This window comes from Coregonus clupeaformis, chromosome 36 (genome assembly GCF_020615455.1).
Source record: "Coregonus clupeaformis isolate EN_2021a chromosome 36, ASM2061545v1, whole genome shotgun sequence".
In the NCBI taxonomy this organism is placed as follows: Eukaryota; Metazoa; Chordata; class Actinopteri; order Salmoniformes; family Salmonidae; genus Coregonus; species Coregonus clupeaformis.
The window spans coordinates 33,510,283-33,533,060 of NC_059227.1; the positions used below are offsets into that span (position 1 = coordinate 33,510,283).

Genomic DNA, 22,778 nt, shown 5'->3' on the forward strand with positions numbered 1-22,778 from the left:
ACACCTCTCCCGACGGTGGCTAGGGTGTTTAGATTTCCTCACCTACGGCTCTAATACACGCAATCTTAACTATTTTTCCAGGTAGTCCACTTCCTGGAGAGTAGTTATGGTATAGGTGCCTAATAATTTGGTCACGGGACCTGATACCTTGTATTAAAAACGCGTCTGACAATTTACTACTAGAGAATATGGGAGACCTAATGTCTAATACCAGTGTCACGCCTCAAATATCACTGTTGTTGACAACACACATTACCAAAATTACTCAGTTGTCTTCCTATTTCCACATAATCTGTCACGGTTCCCTGCTCCAATAGGGCATATACCAACCTCTCTCATTATTGCTACTGCTAATACACACATCACTTTCAAACAACTTTCTAATATCGTTTCGTTTTTCCAACCATGGAGGGTGCCCTCCTCCAGAACTTACAGGCAACCTTCTATCGCCATCCACATTCCCACTCACTGATCATGTTTCATCTTTAAGCACAGATATTCTTAGATATCTCCTGTTCTCCACCGTATGCACATCCTGCATTTGTCCTTCTACATGGACTACTTCTCCACAACCTATCGTACTAGTACACAAGCATGACAATTTACCCATACATACACTTTATATACACCATACTTGCTATTAGCCAACGTTAGCGTCTTCACCATTGTCCGTGGCCTGCACTACCCACCAGCCAGCTCTAGCTCTAGCCTGGACAATTTGTTGGCCAGTCTGCACAGCGTGCTATCGACCCAGAGCATATCGGATTTTCTGCCGGAATCACTGGACCCTAGCGCCGGATCGCAACCAGCTTGCTGCAACCAAATGGCTGTTGTTGTTGGCTAATTACCATTGCCCCTTAGCAAGCACCAGTTAGCCTTGAGCTAGCCTCGAGCCAGGCCCCTCTCCCGGCTATCTACCTCTGTCAACCGGACGGGATCTCCTAGTGTTGACACGGAGCCCCGCCGATCCAACACGACTGGTTTGCCGACGAAATCGTCTGATGTGGTTTCAACAGGCTTCCCGTTACGACAGATCCATCTGCTAGCCCCGGCCCGCTAGCACACGCAAGCCGGGCCTCTTGCTCGCCAGTGCTGTAGCAGCCCCCAAACTACCTCCGAACTCTCCTATTGCTGTTCACCGGACCTTATGATAACTCAGCTATACAGCTGATGCCTGCTGGACTGTTCCTTTATACGGTACCGCATCCTGTTTATGTTTAGCCTCAGCCCAAACTTTGTCGCCATTACCAACTGTTGTCTTAGCTCTCTCGAATAACACATGTGATTGCTTTATGCCTCTCTCCCATGTCAATATGCCTTGCTTATTGCTGTTTCGGTTATTTTTTATTGTACTATTTCACTGTAGAGCCCCCAGCCCAGCTCAACCTGCCTTAGACAGCTCCTTTGTCCCACCCCCCATACACGCGGAGACCGACTCAATCGGTGCCTCCAGTGATGCTATCTCTTTCATCGTTACCCAACGCTTAGGTTTACCTCCACTGTACTCATATCCTTGTCTGTACATAATGCCCTGAATCTATTCTACAACGCCCGGAAATCTGCCCCTTTTTTTCTCTGTACCCAACGCACTAGAAGACCAGTTCTTAAAGCCTTTAGCCGTATCCTTATTCTACTCCTCCTCTGTTCCTCTGGTGATGTAGAGGTTAACCCAGGCCCTGTAGCCCCCAGTATCACTCCTACTCCCCAGGCGTTATCATTTGTTGACTTCTGTAACCGTAAAAGCCTTGGTTTCTTGCACGTTAACATCCGAAGCCTCCTCCCTAAGTTTGAGTTATTCACTGCGTTAGCACACTCAGCCAACCCTGATGTTCTAGCAGTGTCTGAGTCCTGGCTTAGGAAGGCCACCAAAAATTCAGAAATTTCCATCCCCAACTACAACATTTTCCGTCTCAATAGAACTGCCAAAGGGGGTGGGGTTGCAATCTACTGTAGAAATATCCTGCAGAGCTCTATCATACTATCCAGGTCTGTGCCCAAACAGTTTGAGCTTCTACTTCAAAAAATCCACCTTTCCAGAAATAAGTCTCTCACTGTTGCCGCTTGCTACAGACCCCCCTCAGCCCCGAGCTGTGCCCTGGACACCATATGTGAATTGCTTGCCCCCCCATCAATCCTCAGAGTTCGTACTGCTTGGTGACCTAAACTGGGATATGCTTAACACCCCGGCCAACCTACAATCTAAACTAGATGCCCTCAATCTCACACAAATTATCAACGAACCTACCAGGTACAACCCAAAATCTGTAAACATGGGCACCCTCATAGATATCATCCTGACAAATTTACCCTCTAAATACACCTCTGCTGTCTTCAACCAGGATCTCAGCGATCACTGCCTTATTGCCTGCGTCCGTAATGGGTCCGCAGTCAAACGACCACCCCTCATCACTGTCAAACGCTCCCTAAAACACTTTAGCAAGCAGGCCTTTCTAATTGACCTGGCCCGGGTATCCTGGATGGATATTGACCTCATTCCGTCAGTAGAGGATGCCTGGTTGTTCTTTAAAAGTGCTTTCCTCTCCATCTTAAATAAGCATGCCCCATTCAAAAAAATTCTGAACTAAGAACAGATATAGCACCTGGTTCTCCTCAGACTTGACTGCCCTTGACCAGCACAAAAACATCCTGTGGCGTACTGCATTAGCATCGAACAGCCCCCGCGATATGCAACTTTTCAGGGAAGTCAGGAACCAATATACACAATCAGTTAGGAAAGCAAAGGCTATCTTTTTCAAACAGAAATTTGCATCCTGTAGCACTAGCTCCAAAAAGTTTTGGGACACTAAAGTCCATGGAGAATAAGAGCACCTCCTCCCAACTGCCCACTGCACTGAGGCTAGGAAACACTGTCACCACCGATAAATCTACAATAATCGAGAATGTCAACAAGCATTTTGCTACGGCTGGCCATGCTTTCCACCTGGCTACCACTACCCCGGCCACCAGCTCTGCACCCTCTGCTGCAATTTGTGGTCCTCTGTAGCTCAGCTGGTAGAGCACGGCGCTTGTAACGCCAAGGTAGTGGATTCGATCCCCGGGACCACCCATACACAAAAAAAGTATGTATGCACGCATGACTGCAAGTCGCTTTGGATAAACCTGGCCAAGGCTTTCGACTCTGTCAATGACCGCATTCTTATTGGCAGACTAAATAGCCTTGGTTTCTCAAATGACTGCCTCGCCTGGTTCACCAACTACTTCTCAGATAGAGTTCAATGTGTCAAATCGGAGGGCCTGTTGTCTGGACCTCTGGCAGTCTCTATGGGGGTGCCACAGGGTTCAATTCTCGGGCCGACTCTATTCTCTGTGTATATCAATGATGTTGCTCTTGCTGCTGGTGACGCTCGGATCCACCTCTATGCGGACGACACCATTTTGTTTACATCCGGCCCTTCATTGGACACTGTGTTAACAAACCTCCAAACGAGCTTCAATGCCATACAACACTCCTTCCGTTGCCTCCAACTGCTCTTAAACACTAGTAAAACTAAATGCATGCTCTTCAACCGAACGCTGCTTGCACCCGCCCACCCGACTAGAATCACTACTCTCGGCGGGTCTGACCTAGAGTATGTGGACAACTACAAATACCTAGGTGTCTGGTTAGACTGTAAACTCTCCTTCCAGACTCACATTAAGCATCTACAATCAAAAGTTAGATCTAGAATTGGCTTCCTATTTCGCAACAAAGCCTCCTTCACTCATGCTGCCAAACATTCCCTCGTAAAACTGACTATCCTACCGATACTTTACTTCAGCGATGTCATTTACAAAATAGCCTCCAACACTCTACTCAGCAAATTGGATGTAGTCTATGACAGTGCCATCCGTTTTGTCACCAAAGCCCCATATACTACCCACCATTGTGACCTGTACGCTCTTGTTGGCTGGCCCTCACTACATATTCGTCGCCAAACCCACTGGTCTCCAGGTCATCTATAAATCACTGCTAGGCAAATCCCCGTCTTATCTTAGCTCACTGGTCACCATAGCAACACCACACCCGTAGTCTGCGCTCCAGCAGGTATATCTCACTGGTCATCCCCAAAGCCAACATCTCCTTTGGCCGCCATTCCTTCCAGTTCTCTGCTGCCAATGACTGGAATGAACTGCAAAAATCTCTGAAGCTGGAGACTCTTATCTCCCTCACTAACTTTAGGCGTCAGTTGTCAGCGCAGCTTACCGATCACTGCACCTGTACACAGCCCATCTGTCATTAGCCCATCCAACTACCTCATCCTCATATTGTTATTTATTTTGCTAATTTGCACCCCAGTATCTCTATTTGCGCATCATCTTCTGCACATCTATCATTCCAGTGTTAATACGAAATTGTAACTATTTTGCACTATGGCCTATTTATTGCCTTACCTCCATAATTTACTACATTCGCACACACTGTATATATATTTTCTGTTGTATTTTTGACTTTGTTTACCCCATATGTAACTCTGTGTTTGTTGTTTTTATCGCACTGCTTAACTTTATCTTGGCCAGGTCGTAGTTGTAAATGAGAACTTGTTCTCAACTGGCTTACCTGGTTAAATAAAGGTGAAATAAAAAATTAAAATCCAGCCGACAACGCCAACTGTTAGCTTCTGAACAAACAGAATAAAAACTCAAACGGATGACTCGAAAAAGCTCAAACCAAGGTTATTCAACCCACTGGGTGCTTCAGCTGCAAACACAACCTACAAGTCAAACAAGCACATATTTACACCTTCCGACTAGGCGGAGTCATCTCCTTGCATGTCTAAGATGGACACTCCTCCTCTTTTGTTAGTCAGAAATACTGTAGGTTCCTCTCACTGGTATTGTCATGGCCTAAGTTTAGGACCCTCATAAGCGTGGAAGTGTGTGTGTGTGTGTGAGATGGTCTTCGGGGTGGGCCCCTGTGGCCCCCCCAAGAGGTGTCTTATCTCATCAACTGTTGACCTTATCTCGAGTTGAGTTCCACATCCCTCATGGTCCAGGTTCCGCAGCAACTGGACTGCCTTATCAAGAACTGAAACTAGACTGTTGCCCTTTGCCTCCCTCCTTAGGAACATTAATATTAAACAATAACATATTTGAACAGAATATTACCTTTCTGCACTTCCCCTTTTCTCACCCAGTAACTTTCCATATCACTCAGTAACTTTCCATACACAAAGTTCCTCTTTACCCTTCCTTGACCCCCAACATATACATTTCTTATACATGTAAAGTAATCACTAAGTTCTGGTATTTTAACATGAATAAGTATATTTCAAGCTAGAATCCAACAATTATAACTTTGCGCAATAGAGCTAAATGTCAACATGGGCAAATGTTTCTTTGCTCCACATGTTCCATATCACTGTTGTAACTCATTTGCACTTCCATAGTCAGTCGGTGTGATCACAGTTCTGTGAGTGCATCTCAATAGTCCAAAGTGGCTTTTTTTCCCTTGTCTCCCCTCCTTTACCTGCACTGTGAAAGAACTGGGCAGAACCGGGCAGGGGAAAGACACTCCCCAGTAGGACCGGGAAGTGGTAAGCCACTCTCCAGTAGGGTTGAACCGGGCAGGGGAAAGACACTCCCCAGTAGGACCGGGAAGTGGTAAGCCACTCTCCAGTAGGGTTGAACCGGGAAGGGGGAAGACACTCCACAGTAGGATTGAACTGGGAAGTGGGAAGTCACTCCACAGTAGGATTGAACTGGGAAGTGGGAAGTCACTCCACAGTAGGATTGAACCGGGTAGGGGGAAGACACTCCCCAGCAGGAATGAACTGGGAAGTCACTCCACAGTAGGATTGAACTGGGAAGTGGGAAGTCACTCCACAGTAGGGTGAACTGGGAAGTGGGAAGTCACTCCACAGTAGGATTGAACTGGGAAGTGGGAAGTCACTCCACAGTAGGATTGAACCGGGTAGGGGGAAGACACTCCCCAGTAGAAATCTACCATATTGCTTTGACATGTCCTGTGTTCTCCAATTATTGCTGATGAAGGAGATGGGACTGGTAAAGACCCCCACATTAGACTATTGAGATTCACCCTGTGTCTGTGCGGTCGTTGCGTCCTGATTTACATCCCTTGTTCTATAGAAAATGTCCAGGTGGACCAGCTGCTAGCCGTGTCTCTGATGGAGGAGGAGCTGAGCGGCTCCCTACAGACCCTGGACACCTCCCTAATCCAGGCCCGCAACACCCTGCAGGTTGCCTACACAGAGGTGCAGCGCCTCCTACTGGTCAAACAGCAGGTACTACGCCCGGGACGCTCACTAGATCTACCTGGGTTGTGTTCAGTAGGGACGAAAAGGAAGGAAACCGAGTGAAACGGGGAGGTTCTACCTGGATTATTCTATTAAGATGCACATAGGAACGACCCTGATCACGACCCTGAAAACAAACCTGGCATAGAGGATGAATAGATGAAGTGTGGCATCGGTTTCACTTTTGTTGTCTGTTTCAGGTTACCACGGAGATTAACGGTCTCCGAGCCAAGCGTATTGAGATCCTGCAGGGGATGCAAGGGGCGGTGGCAGCCGCTACGGTGCCTATGGTGTCCACCCAGCACCCCTCAAACCTTCCCCTGCCCAACCTCTGTATCCCCTCCCCCACCGGAGACACCGCTGCGGCACCCTTGTCTTCCTTTCCCAATCTGACCCCAGCTTACCCCTCCACCTCCTCTGCCATGCCCATCCTAAACCCCACCCCCTCCACCTCAGTGAGCCTGCCGGTCAAAAAAGAGCCTGTCTCTCTCAACAGCCAGTCTCGCGCCACCCCCTCCCACAGTCCTGTCATTTCCAACACACTCGTGAACCCTCCCTCCACCACCCCTGTCCTCCTTCCCACACCTCTACCCATACCCATCCCCGTCAACCCCCCTTCCACCACAGTGACCTTACCTGCAACTACACCACCTGCTTTTGCACCACTCAGCCAGCAAAGGGTGGTGGGTAGCTCCACCTCAGTGTCCACCAGCACCAAGCAGCAGGAGAAGCAGCTGAGGGGGAGGCTGACAGAGCGGCAGAAGAAGCAGAGGGTGGTGGGTAGCTCCACCTCAGTGTCCACCAGCACTAAGCAGCAGGAGAAGCAGCTGAGTGGGAGGCAGAAGAAGCGGAGCGAGGAGGAGGCCGCCAGGAGGACCATGTCAACGCGGGAAGACGTTCAAGACCAGAGTTCAACCGCCAGTTCCACCACCAGCGACTCTGAGGACTGGGAGGACCAAGAGGGGCTCACCCTCACCTCAGTCGACCTCACACGGGGACGAAAAGACCCCGTATCGGGGCAGGAGAAGGACGGGGGGAAAGGGGGCGACGAGGGAGACAGCGACTGCTACGTCGAGGCGGTCACTGAAGAGCGCCAGCTGAGATCCAACATGGACGTCGTCGCCATCGATGACTCTGATGTCGAGGAGGAGCCGGAGGCTATTGTTCCCGTCGTCCACACCCCTACTCCCGCACAGCTCCCCTCCACCCCTTCTGCCCCACCTAGGTCTGTGTGTTTGGAGGTGAACTCTAGCAGTACCCAGACAGTCAAGGTAAAAGAGGACCGTAAGGACGTCAAACTAAAGGACACCAGCTACGGGTTAGTCTCTTTACTGGACATTTGCCATATGGTGTGTACAGGAATAAACAATAATATAATCTCAAGGACCTAGGTATCCATAACAGTAATGGAAGCAAACTAGTTTGGTAATTGCAAGATCAGTGTATCCAGGCATTATAGTGTATCCAGGTATTATATTTTAGCCCTTATCAGCGTATCAACCCACATCGTTGCATTAGAATCCTGCTCTTTTGAATGCAATGTCCCCCCCCCCCCTAATGTGAAATACCTGTGGCTTCTGTTTCCCCAGCAAAAGCAAGTTACCCCCTGTAACTGTGAAAGAGCAAAATAGTTCCCCAAGTGAGTTACCTGCTTCATTTGTCCACTTCCACCACTTTTTGGCTGAAATGAAAGATAGGCAATTATGCATAAACTTTGAATGTTTTGTATGTCTGTTTGTTTGTAAGTCAGTCTACACGGTGTACGAGTTCCTGTCAGATAACCAGTATTTGTGATATGGCTCTGTTTCCTGGTTTGACCCTCTATCTCTCCCCCTTCAGAGTCTGCCGACGTGGCTGAGGAGCAGGAGCTGTCTCTGGGGAGCTTCGAGGGCCACACTGGTGCCGTCCATGACCTCCAGATCCACGGGGGCCTCCTGTATACGTGTTCAGGAGATAACACAGCACGAGCATATTGCCTAGTGGTGCGTATATACCAGGTGTATAGGACAGGGGTCTTCAACCTCTTCTTGCCCAGTGACCCCATTCCAGGCAACCGGCAACCCAGGGATCCCCATTATAAGTTAGCAAAAATTCACATCTTGTCTTATCATCATGTGATTGATCATGGCAAGGAGAAGTAATCAACATTTTAAAATGAATGGATTTGGTAGATCGTTTTTCAATATTTTGACCTACCCACATTATAATTGGAGGAAGTCTAAACTCTAACATAGCTTATTAGCTAGAAAGGTAACTCGAAACACATTTTCACTAAGAGCAGCTGTTTAGCTGGTTAAACAATGGTTTGCCATGTGTTGGTAAAAATTGATGTTCAAGTCAAGAAAGCTTGCCGCACTGGTAGCCTATTCGCCAGTGCTTTTTCAAAGTCTGTCAGGTACTCCAGTGAGTGTAATTGGCTCAAATAAGTGTAATTTGCTCAATATTAGGAGTTGAGAAATAAAGTTGCCTCGTCCCGCTGCGTCGTCCATTATTTCCAAGGTAATGTACAGAGCGTCAGCATGTAACCCGCTTATACCACAGTTGCCAATTAAAACAATATGAAAGCACACATTTACTTGTAGAAATACTTTTGTTGTTGATATTTTCATTTTTATAAGCAAATTCATACTTTTTCGTCTTTTGGTTGCCAGTCGTTGGTTCGATTAGTTCGATATTTAGGGACGTGACCCAGTCGTTCGTTCTTTATAACGTTCTTATCCCTTGCTTGTTGCTAGCTAGCCAACTAGCTACGGCCACACAGTCACTACCTCTGCAGCCAGAATAACAGCAAAGTTTATTCCATTGCGTTTGTTTAAGCGATTTATCCTGCTAATACCACAGTAGCCAAAGAAAACAATACTAAGCACACATTTACTTTGAAGAATCTCAAATATGAAATATTTTGATTTGTTTAACACTTTTCTGGTTACTAAATGATTCCATATGTGTTATTTCATAGTTTTGATGTCTTCACTGTTATTCTACAATGTAGAAAATAGTAAAAAATAAAGAAAAACCATTGAATGAGTAGGTGTGTCCAAACTTTTGACTGGTACTGTGTATATATATATATTTGTTACTGCTCGACTAAAAAAATCTCGGTCGACCAACAGCCTAACGACCAAACAATCGACCAGTCGACTAATTGGGGTCAGCCCTAAAGCTAATTCATACTTTTTCATATTTTTTGTTGCTAGAGATGCGACCCAGTCGTTCTTTCTTTATGTTCCGTTGCCATTCTCGCTGGCAATGTTCCTATCCCTGGCTTGCTGGTAGCCAGCTAGCTATGGCTGACACAGTCACGACATCGGCAGCCAGAATAACAGAAAAGTAGCTGTTTTCTATTGACATTCATTTGGATATATTCATAACATTGAGCTGATAATGCCCAATTTTCCCTGGCATAGCTAGAAAAGTTTGCCTTCTCGTCAGGGTACTCGTCAACACTGACTGTTAATTACGAGGAGATCATATTGCATATCAAACACTAGGCTAGAAGCTTGCTAAATAGTTTGTTGCTAGCAAACCTGCCAATATGACAACGGAATTCAGAAGTATCAGTTGCTGAAAAATTCATGTTCATCACTCACCACGTTAGGTCATCAGATGCTCCAAAAAAAATTCTCTGCAAAAACAAATAAATGCTAGCTAGCCACGTTTTTTTCCTCGTTGGACCTGCGTTTACAATGTATCCAATTTCAGTTTGTGTGGTTGTTGGTTTAGCTTTCTGTAACTTTGTAGCAGGCACGGTCTGCATGTGTAGGCGTATATTGCGTCATGATTGCAAGGTGTCCCGATATCTTTTCCAACTGTCCCGATATCTAGTTTTAATGTTCATTCTAGAATGCCCTTCTAGCCAATCAGAAACGAGTATTCAACAATGCTGTGGTATAATAAGGCACAAGGGGGTGTGGTATATGGCCAATATACCATTGCTAAGGGCTGTTCTTATGCACAACGCAACGCCTTATTGCTATTATAAACTGGTTACAAACATAATTAGAACAGTAAAAATAAAAAATGTATAATACCCGTGATATGCAGTCTCATATACCACTGCTTTCAGACAATCAGCATTCAGGGCTCGAACCACCCAGTTTATAATAAAATATATATATTCTTTGTTGTTGCTGACCACCTTCAGTACCTCTGTGGACCCTGGTTGAATACCGCTGGTATAGGACAAAGACTGAAGTGGAATATACTGTGTAAGGTACACAGTTGGACGAGGGATGGGTTGGTGCAGTAATGTGTGGCGACGTTTTGCCTTAATGCTGGGTCTCTAAGATGTTGGGATGTATGTGCAGCATACAGACGTATCCCTTTTACACCGATAACAATGTTGACTACAGATGTGTTTCACCCCAAAACATCTTACCAGGACACTATCCCAGAAAAAGAAAGAGGAGGACTCGGATGTCTGCAATGATCTTTGAAGTTTATTAGGGACATTGACTCCGGTACCCCCTGTATATAGCCTTGTTATTGTTATTTTGTTACTTTTTTTTACTTTAGTTTATTTAGTAAATATTTTCTTAACTCTTATTTTTCTTAACTGCATTGTTGGTTAAGGGCTTGTAAGTAAGCATTTCACCTGTTGTATTTGGCGCATGTGACAAATAACATTTGATTTGATTTGACAAACAGACAGGCTTACGATGCTGAGATACTGTATATTTGTCCCTGTGTGTGTTCAGAGCAAAGCGTGCCAAGCGGTGTTTGAGGGCCACACCAACAAGATCAACTGCCTGCTGGTGTCATCTCTGCCCGGCCTGCCAGCACGTCTCTACACCGGCTCCAGTGACCTCACCATCCGCTGCTACAGCATCAAGGTACCACACCCCTTTCATCACATAGTGCCTTCAGAAATTATTCACACCCCTTGACATTTTCCACATTTTTGTTGTGTTACAGCCTGAATTTAAAATGGATTAAATTGAGATTTTTTTTTGTCACTGGCCTACACACAATACCCCATAATGTCAAAGTGGAATAATGTTTTTAGAATTTTTTTACCAATTAATTAAAAATGAAAAGCTGAAATGTCTTGAGTCAATAAGTATTCAACCCCCATAAGTTGCATGGACTCGCACTGTGTGCAATGATAGTGTTTAACATTATTTTTTTATGACTACCTCATCTCTGTACCCACACTCATAATATAATCTGTAAGGTCCCTCAGTCGAGCAGTGAACTTCAAACACAGATTCAACCACAAAGACCAGGGAGGTTTTCCAATGCCTCGCAAAGAAGGGCACCTATTGGTATATGGGTAAAATATTTAAAAACAGACATTGAATATCCCTTTGAGCATGGTGAAGTTATTAATTACACTTTGGATGGTGTATCAATACACTGATACAGTCGTCCTTCCTGACCGGAGAGGAAGGAAACCGCTCAGGGATTTCACCATGAGGCCAATGGTGACTTTAAAACAGTTACAGAGTTTAACGGCTGTGATAGGTAGGGCTCACCCCATTTAGTCGACTGGTTGATTGTTTGGTCGATAGGCTGTTGGTCGACCGAGATTTCTTTAGTCCAGCTGTCACCATTTTTTATGGTGCACAAGACACCTGTCTGATTCGTGTCTGTCTCGGTGGACTGATCCATTGCGGAGGCCACGGGGATGGCATCATCACTAAGACGTCACTATAATATGTAAAAAAAATAATGGTGCAACACAAATAAATCTAATATTATTTTATAACAAATGCGCTTTCTCTCATACGGTCGCTGCCCGCGGTTCTGAAACATAATCTTCAGTGCGCCATAGAATTGGCGCCTTTCCATATGTTGCTATGTGCATAATAGCAAAGTTAACCAGCGTATTGGGATTGAGAACAATGCGGCGGAGGCAGCAGCAGCAGAAACGAGGGAACAGCCCATGCCTTAGCCTAATTGTCCAAGAAAATTGAGGAGAGAGGAAACCCCAACTTAATTCGGTCTTTAATCAATAGCCTAACTGTTAAATGTGCCTGGCTTTATAAATCATCAATATATCTACAGAAATAAGACAGATCCTGCTTTTGTTGCCTGTTTGAGTGTTTGTTAAATAGTCTACTGATTCCATGAGCACCAAGCCTCATGCAACGGCAAAATGTCGGATAAAGCAATTTCACAGATTCGGCTGTTTTTAATTTACATTTACATTTTAGTCATTTAGCAGACACTCTTATCCAGAGCGACTTACAGTTAGTGAGTGCATACATTTCTTTTTCTTTTTTCATACTGGCCCCCTGTGAGAATCGAACCCACAACCCTGGCGTTGCAAGCGCCATGCTCTACCAACTGAGCTACACGGGGCTCTTTGCTATGCTGTAATAAAGGTTTAAAAAAAAAAAAAAACCTTTAGGAGACTGGTATTAATTATATTTTATTTAGTGTTTACACTGTTCCAAACAGACAGAAAAATAATATTGTAATATAACAGCACCTGTGTCACACATAATATGCACGCAGCTCTCGCTCCTATACCCTTTTCTTGATCTCATTTTTATGGTTATTATTACAATTATTATAATGATCATCATTATAATAATAATTAATGTCGTTATCATTAGTAGACTTTGTATAGGAGCCTTGTATAACCACCATCGAGCTGTAGGCCATACGAGACATTCTTGCATTTTAGTTTTTTAATTAAATAACCAAAGGGAGCTTTGAATATTTAGCCTAAACAAAAAATAAACCGCAAATCACGAATGCATGAAGCTGTTTTTAGTCTGCTGTAATAAAGGCTTTATATATATTTTTTTGTTAGAACAGACTCTCTGGTACACTTATTTAGTGTTTACACTTCCAAACGGTCAGAAAAAATAATAATATTGTAATCTAACAGCAACTGTTTGGCACACATAATAATCACGCAACGCTTGCTCCTATACCCTCCTTTTTCTTGATCTCCAGTAGTTTCCACAACTAAGTCAAAATGTCTTCCACAGATCTGACTTCCCCTTTCCCTCCTCAGCAACCAGTAAACATTCGCCCATTTCGAGTTTATTTTTCACGTCCTCCGCATCCATTTTGCTGTCACGTGTTACTGTGTTCGGACTTTATCACCAATTTATCGATGTGATTATGATAGGCTATAGGTCAGGCCATATTGGTCACATGCATACGATGCTTACATGTTTCACGTAAAGAGAGCAAGGGTTGAGGGAATAGGAAATGTTTTTCCTAAACAAATTAGGGATTTCAGTAACAACCTTTTCAGTCAGAAACAAGTAAGAAACTAAATGGCTGAAATTATGTTGCAGCGCAATAAACACTTGTGCTGTGGTGCCTTTTTGCTGCAGTAGGGAGGAGAGCGAGACAAGGTGGGCCAGTGACACAGGCACTTGCTGTAAAAATTGTTTTACGCAGTGTGACCATCGGGCTCTTTCTTTTAGTAATTTGTGTGTCTTAATTATTTAATCAAACAGTGTGCTTAAAGCATCATACAAGCTCAGTGCATATGTACTTTATTTTATTCAAACACAAACTCAGCAAAAAAAGAAACGTCCTCTCACTGTCAACTGCGTTTATTTGTGTGTAAATATTTGTATGAACATAACAAGATTCAAAAACTGAGAAATAAACTGAACAAGTTCCACAGACATGTGACTAACAGAAATTGAATAATGTGTCCCTGAACAAATGGGGGGGTCAAAATCAAAAGTAACAGTCAGTATCTGGTGTGGCTACCAGCTGCATTAAGTACTGCAGTGCAGCTCCTCCTCATGGACTGCACCAGATTTGCCAGTTCTTGCTGTGAGATGTTACCCCACTCTTCCACCAAGGCACCTGCAAGTTCCCTGACATTTCTGGGGGGAATGGCCCTAGCCCTCACCCTCCGATCCAACAGGTCCCAGACGTGCTCAATGGGATTGAGATCCGGGCTCTTCGCTGGCCATGGCAGAACACTGACATTCCAGTCTTGCAGGAAATCACGCACAGAACGAGCATTATGGCTGGTGGCATTGACATGCTGGAGGGTCATGTCAGGATGAGCCTGCAGGAAGGGTACCACATGAGGGAGGAGGATGTCTTCCCTGTAACGCACAGTGTTGAGATTGCCTGCAATGACAACAAGCTCAGTCCGATAATGCTGTGACACACCACCCCAGACCATGACGGACACTCCACCTCCAAATCGATCCCGCTCCAGAGTACAGGCCTCGGTGTAACGCTCATTCCTTCGACGATAAACGCGAGTCCGACCATCACCCCTGGTGAGACAAAACTGCGACTCGTCAGTGAAGAGCACTTTTTGCCAGTCCTGTCTGGTCCAGCGACAGTGGGTTTGTGCCCATAGGCGACGTTGTTGCCGGTGATGTCTGGTGAGGACCTGCCTTACAACAGGCCTACAAGCCCTCAGTCCAGCCTCTCTCAGCCTATTGCGGACAGTCTGAGCACTGATGGAGGGATTGTGTGTTCCTGGTGTAACTCGGGCAGTTGTTGTTGCCATCCTGTACCTGTCCCGCAGGTGTGATGTTCGGATGTACTGATCCTGTGCAGGTGTTGTTACACGTGGTCTGCCACTGCGAGGATGATCAGCTGTCCGTCCTGTCTCCCTGTAGCGCTGTCTTAGGCGTCTCACAGTACGTACATTGCAATTTATTGCCCTGGCCACATCTGCAGTCCTCATGCCTCCTTGCAGCATGCCTAAGGCACGTTCACGCAGATGAGCAGGGACCCTGGGCATCTTTCTTTTGGTGTTTTTCAGAGTCAGTAGAAAGGCCTCTTTAGTATCTTAAGTTTTCATAACTGTGACCTTAACTGCCTACCATCTAGCTATTAGTGTCTTAACGACCGTTCCACAGGTGCATGTTCATTAATTGTTTATGGTTCATTGAACAAGCATGGGAAACAGTGTTTAAACCCTTTACAATGAAGATCTGTGAAGTTATTTGGAATTTTACGAATTATCTTTGAAAGACAGGGTCTTGAAAAGGGGACATTTCTTTTTTGGCTGAGTTTAGGTGTCTGTCTATATACGGAAAATAAGTTGAAACATTTCGACCAATCGATTGGTCGAAAGAACAGGACGACTCTCGGTCGACCAAGTTCTTTTTTTTCGGGGACAGCCCTAGTGATAGGAGAAAACTGAGGATGGATCAACAACATTGTAGTTACTCCACAATACTAACCTAATTGACGGTGAAAAGAAGGAAGCCTGTACAGAATAAAAACGTACCCAGAAAGACTCACATCTGTAATCGCTGCCTAAGGTGGTTCTACGAAGTTTTGACTCAGGGGTGTGAATACTTGTGTATTTCATTTTCAATATAGTTGCTAAGATTTCTTCAAAAATGTTCACTTTGTCATTATGATAAATTGTGTATAGATGGGTCATCTTTTGATTGGAGAATTCTCATCCTATACATCACTTACCCTCTCCCTACTGCATATCCTCCTGGCCCTCTTCAGTCGAAGAAGTGCCTTGAGCAGATGTCTCTGTCCGACCGTGTGCTGTGTCTGCACATTCATTGGAACATTCTGTACGTAGGCCTGGCAAATGGATCCGTGGTCAGCTTTGAGCTCAAGGTGAGTGTGTCAAGCCTTGAGTCCAGGTCCTGTATTCATAAAGCATCTCAGAGTAGGAGTGCTGATCTGGGATCAGGTCCCCCTTATCCATATCATTTTATTCTCTCTCCATTACGATCAAAAAGGCACAACCGATCCTAGATTGGCACTCCTTCTCTGAGACGCTTTGATTGGTCCAGGTCCTAACCTCTATTCAACATAGTAGTTCCTAGTTATAGCTTGGGTCAGAATATGATACAAACATTTCCATTCTCCCTCTCTTTCTCACTCTTCCCCTCCTTCTTCCTCTCCCTTACCCTCTTCTCCTCCCTCCCTCTCTCTCCCCTGCAGACCCAGAGGCAGCTGGATGTGTTTGAGTGCCACGGCCCACGGGGGGTGAGCTGCCTGGGCACGTCCCAGGAGGGAGCGCGGCGGGTGCTGCTGGTGGGCTCTTACGACAGCACCATCAGCGTACGTGATGCCAAGAGCGGTCTGCTGCTGCGCTCGCTGCAGGGCCACACCAAGACCGTCCTCTGTATGAAGGTGAGGAGTCAGGTAGTTCATATTATCTAAAAGGTCAATGTTATCGTATATCAGCACTGTGTCCTTGGGTCAGGGGTCAATTCCATTTTAATTCGGTCCATTCAGGGAGTCCAGTGGAATTGGAATTGAGTGTTCACTTCCCGAATTGAAATGTAATTGACCCCGACCCTTTACCGAGAACACATTTCCCTCTTAGGCCATATGGACAGGAGGGACCTGATCCTGGATCAGCATTCCTACTCTGACACTGCATATTTCAGGGTTTGTTCCCCTGTAGCGGTCTAAATGTGATGCAAACAGTGTTTTCTTCTCATTTTGGGCACTTGAGTTAACACTTGGCATTTTAATGTAACGTAATGTTAATTTGTTGGTGATCTTGAAGGGACACCTCTGACTCTGCCTGTCAGTTATGATCATTCTTTCCCCATTTGTCTGACGTTAGGTGGTGAATGACCTGGTCTTCAGCGGCTCCAGTGATACGTCTGTCCACGCCCACAACATCCACGTGAGTGTCAAACCCTTCCCCTCACTTCCCTTTTTCACAGCATCATCGTAACATTCATTCCTACATGAAGGAACGGTCACATAATCATCGTAACATATTCATTCCTACATGAAGGAACGGTCACATAATCATCGTAACATATTCATTCCTACATGAAGGAACGGTCACATAATCTGTGAATGTAGTTGATTTATTTGATTCCTGTCTTTTTGGTTGACCTCTTCCTCGCTCCCGCTGTCTGTCTGTGCATGCGTAGACGGGTGAGCTGGTCCGTATCTATAAGGGTCACAGCCACGCAGTCACGGCGTTAGCCATCTTGGGGAAGGTCATGGTGACAGCCTGCCTGGACAAGTTGGTGCGCGTCTACGAGTTACAGGTGGGTCTGCCTCATCCTACACTCTTTCAATGGCTTTATCCACTCACTCAGATTACAAGCTTATCTGTCCCTCACTCTGTCTCTGTCTGTCTCTCTCTCTCTCTCTGTCTCTCTCTGTCTCCGTCTGTCTCTCTCTGTCTCTGTCTGTCTCTCTGTCTCTGTCTGTCTCGCTCTCTCTGTCTCTGTATCTCTCTGTATCTCTCTGTCTCTGTATCTCTCTGTCTCTCTCTGTCTCTGTCTGTCTCGCTCTCTCTGTCTCTGTCTGTCTCGCTCTCTCTGTCTCTGTATCTCTCTGTCTCTCTCTGTCTCTGTATCTCTCTGTCTCTCTCTGTCTCTGTATCTCTCTGTCTCTCTCTGTCTCGCTCTCTCTCTGTCTCTGTCTGTCTCGCTCTCTCTGTCTCTGTATCTCTCTGTCTCTGTCTCTCTCTGTCTCTGTCTCTCTCTGTCTCTGTCTGTCTCGCTCTCTCTGTCTCTGTATCTCTCTGTCTCTGTCTGTCTGTCTCTGTCTGTCTCGCTCTCTCCGTCTCTGTTTCTCTCTCTCTCCGTCTCTCTCTCTCCGTCTCTGTCTCTCTTCGTCTGTCTCTCTCCGTCTCTCTGTTTCTCTCTCTCTCCGTCTCTGTCTCTCTTTCTGTCTCTCTCTCTCTTTCTGTCTGTCTGTCTGTCTCTTTCTCTGTCTGTCTGTCTCTTTCTCTGTCTGTCTGTCTCTCTGTCTGTCTCTTTCTCTCTCTCTCCGTCTGTCTCTCTGTCTCTGTCTCTCTCTGTCTGTCTCTCTCTCTCTGTCTCTCTCTCTCTCTGTCTCTCTCTCTGTCTCTTTGTATGTCTCTCTTTGTCTGTCTCTCTTTGTCTCCTTGTCTCTCTGTCTCTCTCTGTCTCGCTCTCTGTCTGTCGCTCTCAGTCTGTCGCTCTCTGTCTGTCTCTTTTTCTCTCTCTCCGTCTGTCTCTCTCTCCGTCTGTCTCTCTCTCCGTCTGTTTCTCTCTCTCTCTGTCTGTTTCTCTGTCTCTCTCTGTCTCTGTCTCTCTCTCTCTCTCTGTCTGTCTCTCTCTCTCTCTCTCTCTCTCTCTGTCTCTCTCTCTGTGTCTGTCTGTCTCTCTCTCTGTCTGTCGCTCTGTCTGTGTCTGTCTGTCTCTCTCTGTCTGTCTGTGTCTGTCGGTCTCTCTGTCTCTGTCTGTCTCTCTCTCTCTCTCTCTGTCTCTCTCTCTCTCTGTCTGTCTGTCTGTCTCTCTCTCTCTCTGTCTGTCGCTCTGTCTGTGTCTGTCTGTCTCTCTCTGTCGGTCTCTCTGTGTCTGTCGGTCTCTCTGTCTCTCTCTCGGTTTCTCTCTGTCTCTCTCTCTCTCTCTCTGTGTCTCTCTCTCCGTCTCCGTCTGTGTCTGTCTGTCGGTCTCTCTCTCTGTCGGTCTCTCTGTCTGTCGCTCTCTCTCTGTTTGTCTCTGTCTGTCTCTGTCTGTCTCTCTGTCTCTGTCTGTCTCTCTCTCTGTGTCTCTCCGTCTGTCTCCGTCTGTCTCTCTCTCTATCGGTCTCTCTCTCTGTCGGTCTCTCTCTGTCGGTCTCTGTCTCTCTCTCTCCTCACTGTCTCTCTCTCCTCACTGTCTCTCTGAATCAAATCATACTTGATTTAAAGTATTAATAGAAGAACAGACACAATATAAGATGATGAACCATCTCTGTCCTGCGATCCTCCCTCTCTTTCTCTCTCCACAGTCCCACGACCGGCTACAGGTGTACGGGGGCCACCATGACATGGTGATGTGTATGGCCATCCATAAGAGTGTGGTAAGGGAGCCTGTTTAGTCAGCCCAAAAGCCAAACCTGGCGCCTGTGGGCCTAGAGGGAATATGGAGAACACATCTACATGCAGTACATTGGAAAGGGGACTAATTTGAAAGCATTGTACAGTTGATAGAATTGACAAAATTGAAAAGAGAGAAGTTGTTCCGTTTTCTGTGTATGGACAATAAACTACTCTTCTCTCCCGATGCAATGTAGATCTATACAGGCTGCTACGACGGGACCGTCCAGGCCGTGAAACTCAACTTGATGCAAAACTACCGCTGCTGGGTAAGAAACACACACGCACTGGGATTTACCTTTAGAATATTTCCTATCATTTTTGTCTGACAGATTAATTTCTGACCTGACCTTTGTGTGCAGTGGCACAGTTGCTCGCTGATCTTCGGCATGGGGGAGCACCTCCGGCAGCACCTGCTCACCGACCACAGCAACCCGCACCTGCAGACCTTCAAGTGTCGCTGGAGGAAATGCGACGCCTTCTTCACGACACGAGACTCCTCCCAGCTGGTAAGAGAGAGACAGGCTGACAGGAAGGCTGACTGACGGACAAAGACAGACAGATAGTAGCTGCTTGGCTAACCTGAATTACAGATGGATTAATATTATATTATAGATTATTATCTTGTCAGAAATGCAGAATTTGAGAGTTGTTTGTATATTAGGAAGAGAGGGGGGTTATTGTTAATGTCTCAGTATCTGGTCTCCCCCATGTCTCTACAGGACCTGCCTAGCCACATGCAGACACACGTAGAGATGGACAGCAAGCTGAAGACATGACAGTAGGGAATACATGCTGTTTCTCCAGCGCTTACTCCTGCGGATGTGCGGTGCTGAGTTTTGACTTTGTGGTCTCTCACCATTAGAATCAATGGCTCCATACATGGAGCTAGGGTTGAATTCTGGCATTCATTCTTCAGCTGGGAAGTGGCCCTTGGATAGTTTGAGTTCGGGCCCCATTCAGTAGGCAAACGTTGAGGAAGGATGCGGATAGAAATGTCATAAACTGAACTGTTGTATTGTTTAGAGTAATTTCTCGCTTTGTTCATCCTTTAACCCCCTGCTCTTCCCTTTATGGTAAGAGGACCCAAGTACGACTCCTGAAGGTTGTGTGACATGTTTTACATGGACCTTGGCTTACACCAGGGATCATCAACTAGATTAAGCCGCGGCATTATTTTATTTTCTTGAGTGGATTAACATAATTACGAATAATTTGTTGACTACAAATTGACCGCAAGAAGCCCAAACAAATATATTTGAGTAAAACATAATCATTTCAAACCTTGTTTCCATTTTTTTTTTATAAGATCACTTGGGGGGCTAAATAAAATCACCTGCGGCCGCCAGTAGGGGAACCCAGGCATACACCATTCTTCAAGGCTATGGCTTAACTTCAGCAATTGTATTGGAACACTGGCTAAATAGCCCATACTAGACTTGCCTCTACACACACACACACACACACACACACACACAGCATATAGATGATAATTGCATAACCACACTGTAACTGATGTGTTCACATGGGCTGGTCAAACATAACTACGTACTATACACACACTATGGACAGTCTTGTGTAATTGCGCCCAAGGACGGTCTATTTCATACATTCACACATCTATGGCGTATGTACAGGTAACTGCCAAAATATAGGAAACACTTGAGTAAATGAGGGATACAATGTATATTGAAAGCAGGTGCTTCCACACAGGTGTAGTTCTTGAGTAAATTAAGCAGTTAACATCCCATCATGCTTAGGGCCATGTATAAAAATGACCAGTTGCCCATTATTTGGGCTACCATGGCTAGAAGAGATCTCGGTGACTGAAAGAGGAGTATCAAAGGAGCATAGGGGGTTTAAAGTCTCTCAGTCACCAGATCTCAGCCCAATTGAACACTTATGGGAGATTCTGGAGCGGCGCCTGAGACAGCATTTTCCACCACCATCAACAAAACACCAAAATGGTGGAATTTCTCGTAGAAGAATGGAGCATCCCTCCAATAGAGTTCCAGATACTTGTAGAATCTATGCCAAGGTCCATTGAAGCTGTTCTGGTGGCCTTATTAAGACACTTTATGTTGGGTGTTTCCTTTATTTTGGTAGTTACCTGTATGTACCTCATATGCTGAGCGTGTGCACTCAGGTACAGCAACAGAAGGAACACATTTTATAAATTCTGAAGATTTTATTTGGTTCTGTTGGGAAGGACAATTTTTTCCCATTTCAGTGCTCTTTGTGGAAAGACAACGAGACCAATGCTTACTGTAGAAGCACAGACTTAAGGATGATGTGCACAATGGTTTTTGAAGGGTTTTGTATTTGCTGTAATGTGAGTGACCAACTCCTAACACACACATGTCTGTTTAGACGTCATTTTCCAGTCTATATGGAAGGGGCTCACTAGTAAGCTGCAACAGGGGGGGACGGCCCAACCAAATTCACAAAGAAATGTGAGTTATCGATCTGTCATTCTCATTGAAAGCAAGTCTAAGAAGCACTAGATCTGTTCTATGTGCACTATTTCTATGCTTCCCGTTCTTAAGTTTAGTTTTTGTCTTTTACTTTCTGTTTTACACCAGCTTCAAACATCTGAATGTACAATATTGAAAGGATATTTCAGTGTTTTAGATCGTACAATGATTCTCTACACAAAATTGCTTGTTTTGTCACAAACTGTAATTAGGCCGACTATTAAAATTATTTTGCAACCATTAAATGGCGGAGTGATTTCTGCATAATGGACCTTTTTAAAAGCCTAGAAAGGACCACCCATTTCTTTAAGGTGTGAAATAAATACATAGTATATATGCCATGTGGCAGCTTGAAATGCGCTACGGTGGAGTTCTGAATATTTGATTGAATTGCTATGTGACGGGGTATTCAACTCTTACCCTATGAGGTCCGGAGCCTGCTGGTTTTCTGTTCTACCTGACAATTAATTGCATCCACCTGATGTCCCAGGTCTAAATCGGTCCCTGATTGGAGGGGAACAATGAAAAAACACAGTGGAACTGGCTTTGAGGTCCAGAGTTTGAGGGTTATATGAACTTAGTTATTCAGAACCAACCAGACTGATATGGAGTTTTGGTCATCAACAACTGTGATACACAGTGGGGAAATGGACACAAATGTGACGTAGGCTGTCTTTTTCACAATGTTTTATCATTTAAGAGATGGGCATTGTGAATAGTCCATCACTCATACAACTGTTCAAAAGCATGTAGGCTCACTATGCAGGTTTCTGTTCTAGCTGGCCATTTACACTGTGCAAGCGGCACTCGCCTATCCATCGCAAGAGCACTGGGCCCCATTGCAAAAATCCTTAGGACATTACATTTACTGTTAGACATGCCTAGCTACTAGCAGTAGGTGTTATATTTAGAATTAGCGATCTAGCTAATGTGTTTTGTGTTTCCACTTCCTCAGGTGGTGAGTTAGCGCTAATTGAATTAGGTCTATATATAATATCAATGCACATAAAGATTAAGGCAAATTCATCTCTATTGAACAAAAAAAATCAACATTTGGGAGCCCTATTTTGACAGTAAAGTATAATGAAAAAATCCTAATTGTCAACCCAAAATACATGACAATTGCTGGATTAGGTTGCTTATCAAAATATTTTAAACACCATTCTTAATAAAGCATTGTGAATGACTTAATAATGATTTTATAAGATTACTAAAATCTATTCTATTGTGTGACGCTGCAAGAATACTTTTTTTTGGTACCACCAAATCATGAGCTGGTGCCACCAACTGAAAAAATGAGTGGCACCAGTAGAACATGTTAGTCTAGAGCCCAGT

General features: G+C 45.1%; 1 protein-coding gene across 1 annotated transcript in view; it reads left to right on the plus strand.

Moving 5' to 3' along the window:
• Positions 1 to 21,466, plus strand: part of LOC121552618 (zinc finger protein 106) — a 38,875-nt gene extending 17,409 nt beyond the window's left edge. Inside the window, exons 8-20 of the mRNA XM_041865582.2 lie at positions 6,088 to 6,242; positions 6,455 to 7,572; positions 7,844 to 7,893; positions 8,094 to 8,236; positions 10,952 to 11,086; positions 15,663 to 15,779; positions 16,110 to 16,301; positions 16,744 to 16,806; positions 17,063 to 17,182; positions 18,882 to 18,953; positions 19,167 to 19,238; positions 19,332 to 19,478; positions 19,692 to 21,466. Coding sequence (XP_041721516.2) covers positions 6,088 to 6,242; positions 6,455 to 7,572; positions 7,844 to 7,893; positions 8,094 to 8,236; positions 10,952 to 11,086; positions 15,663 to 15,779; positions 16,110 to 16,301; positions 16,744 to 16,806; positions 17,063 to 17,182; positions 18,882 to 18,953; positions 19,167 to 19,238; positions 19,332 to 19,478; positions 19,692 to 19,748 — 2,441 coding nt within the window. The 3' untranslated portion in view covers positions 19,749 to 21,466. The remainder of the gene's footprint in view (positions 1 to 6,087; positions 6,243 to 6,454; positions 7,573 to 7,843; positions 7,894 to 8,093; positions 8,237 to 10,951; positions 11,087 to 15,662; positions 15,780 to 16,109; positions 16,302 to 16,743; positions 16,807 to 17,062; positions 17,183 to 18,881; positions 18,954 to 19,166; positions 19,239 to 19,331; positions 19,479 to 19,691) is intronic.
• Positions 21,467 to 22,778: the final 1,312 nt, after the last annotated feature.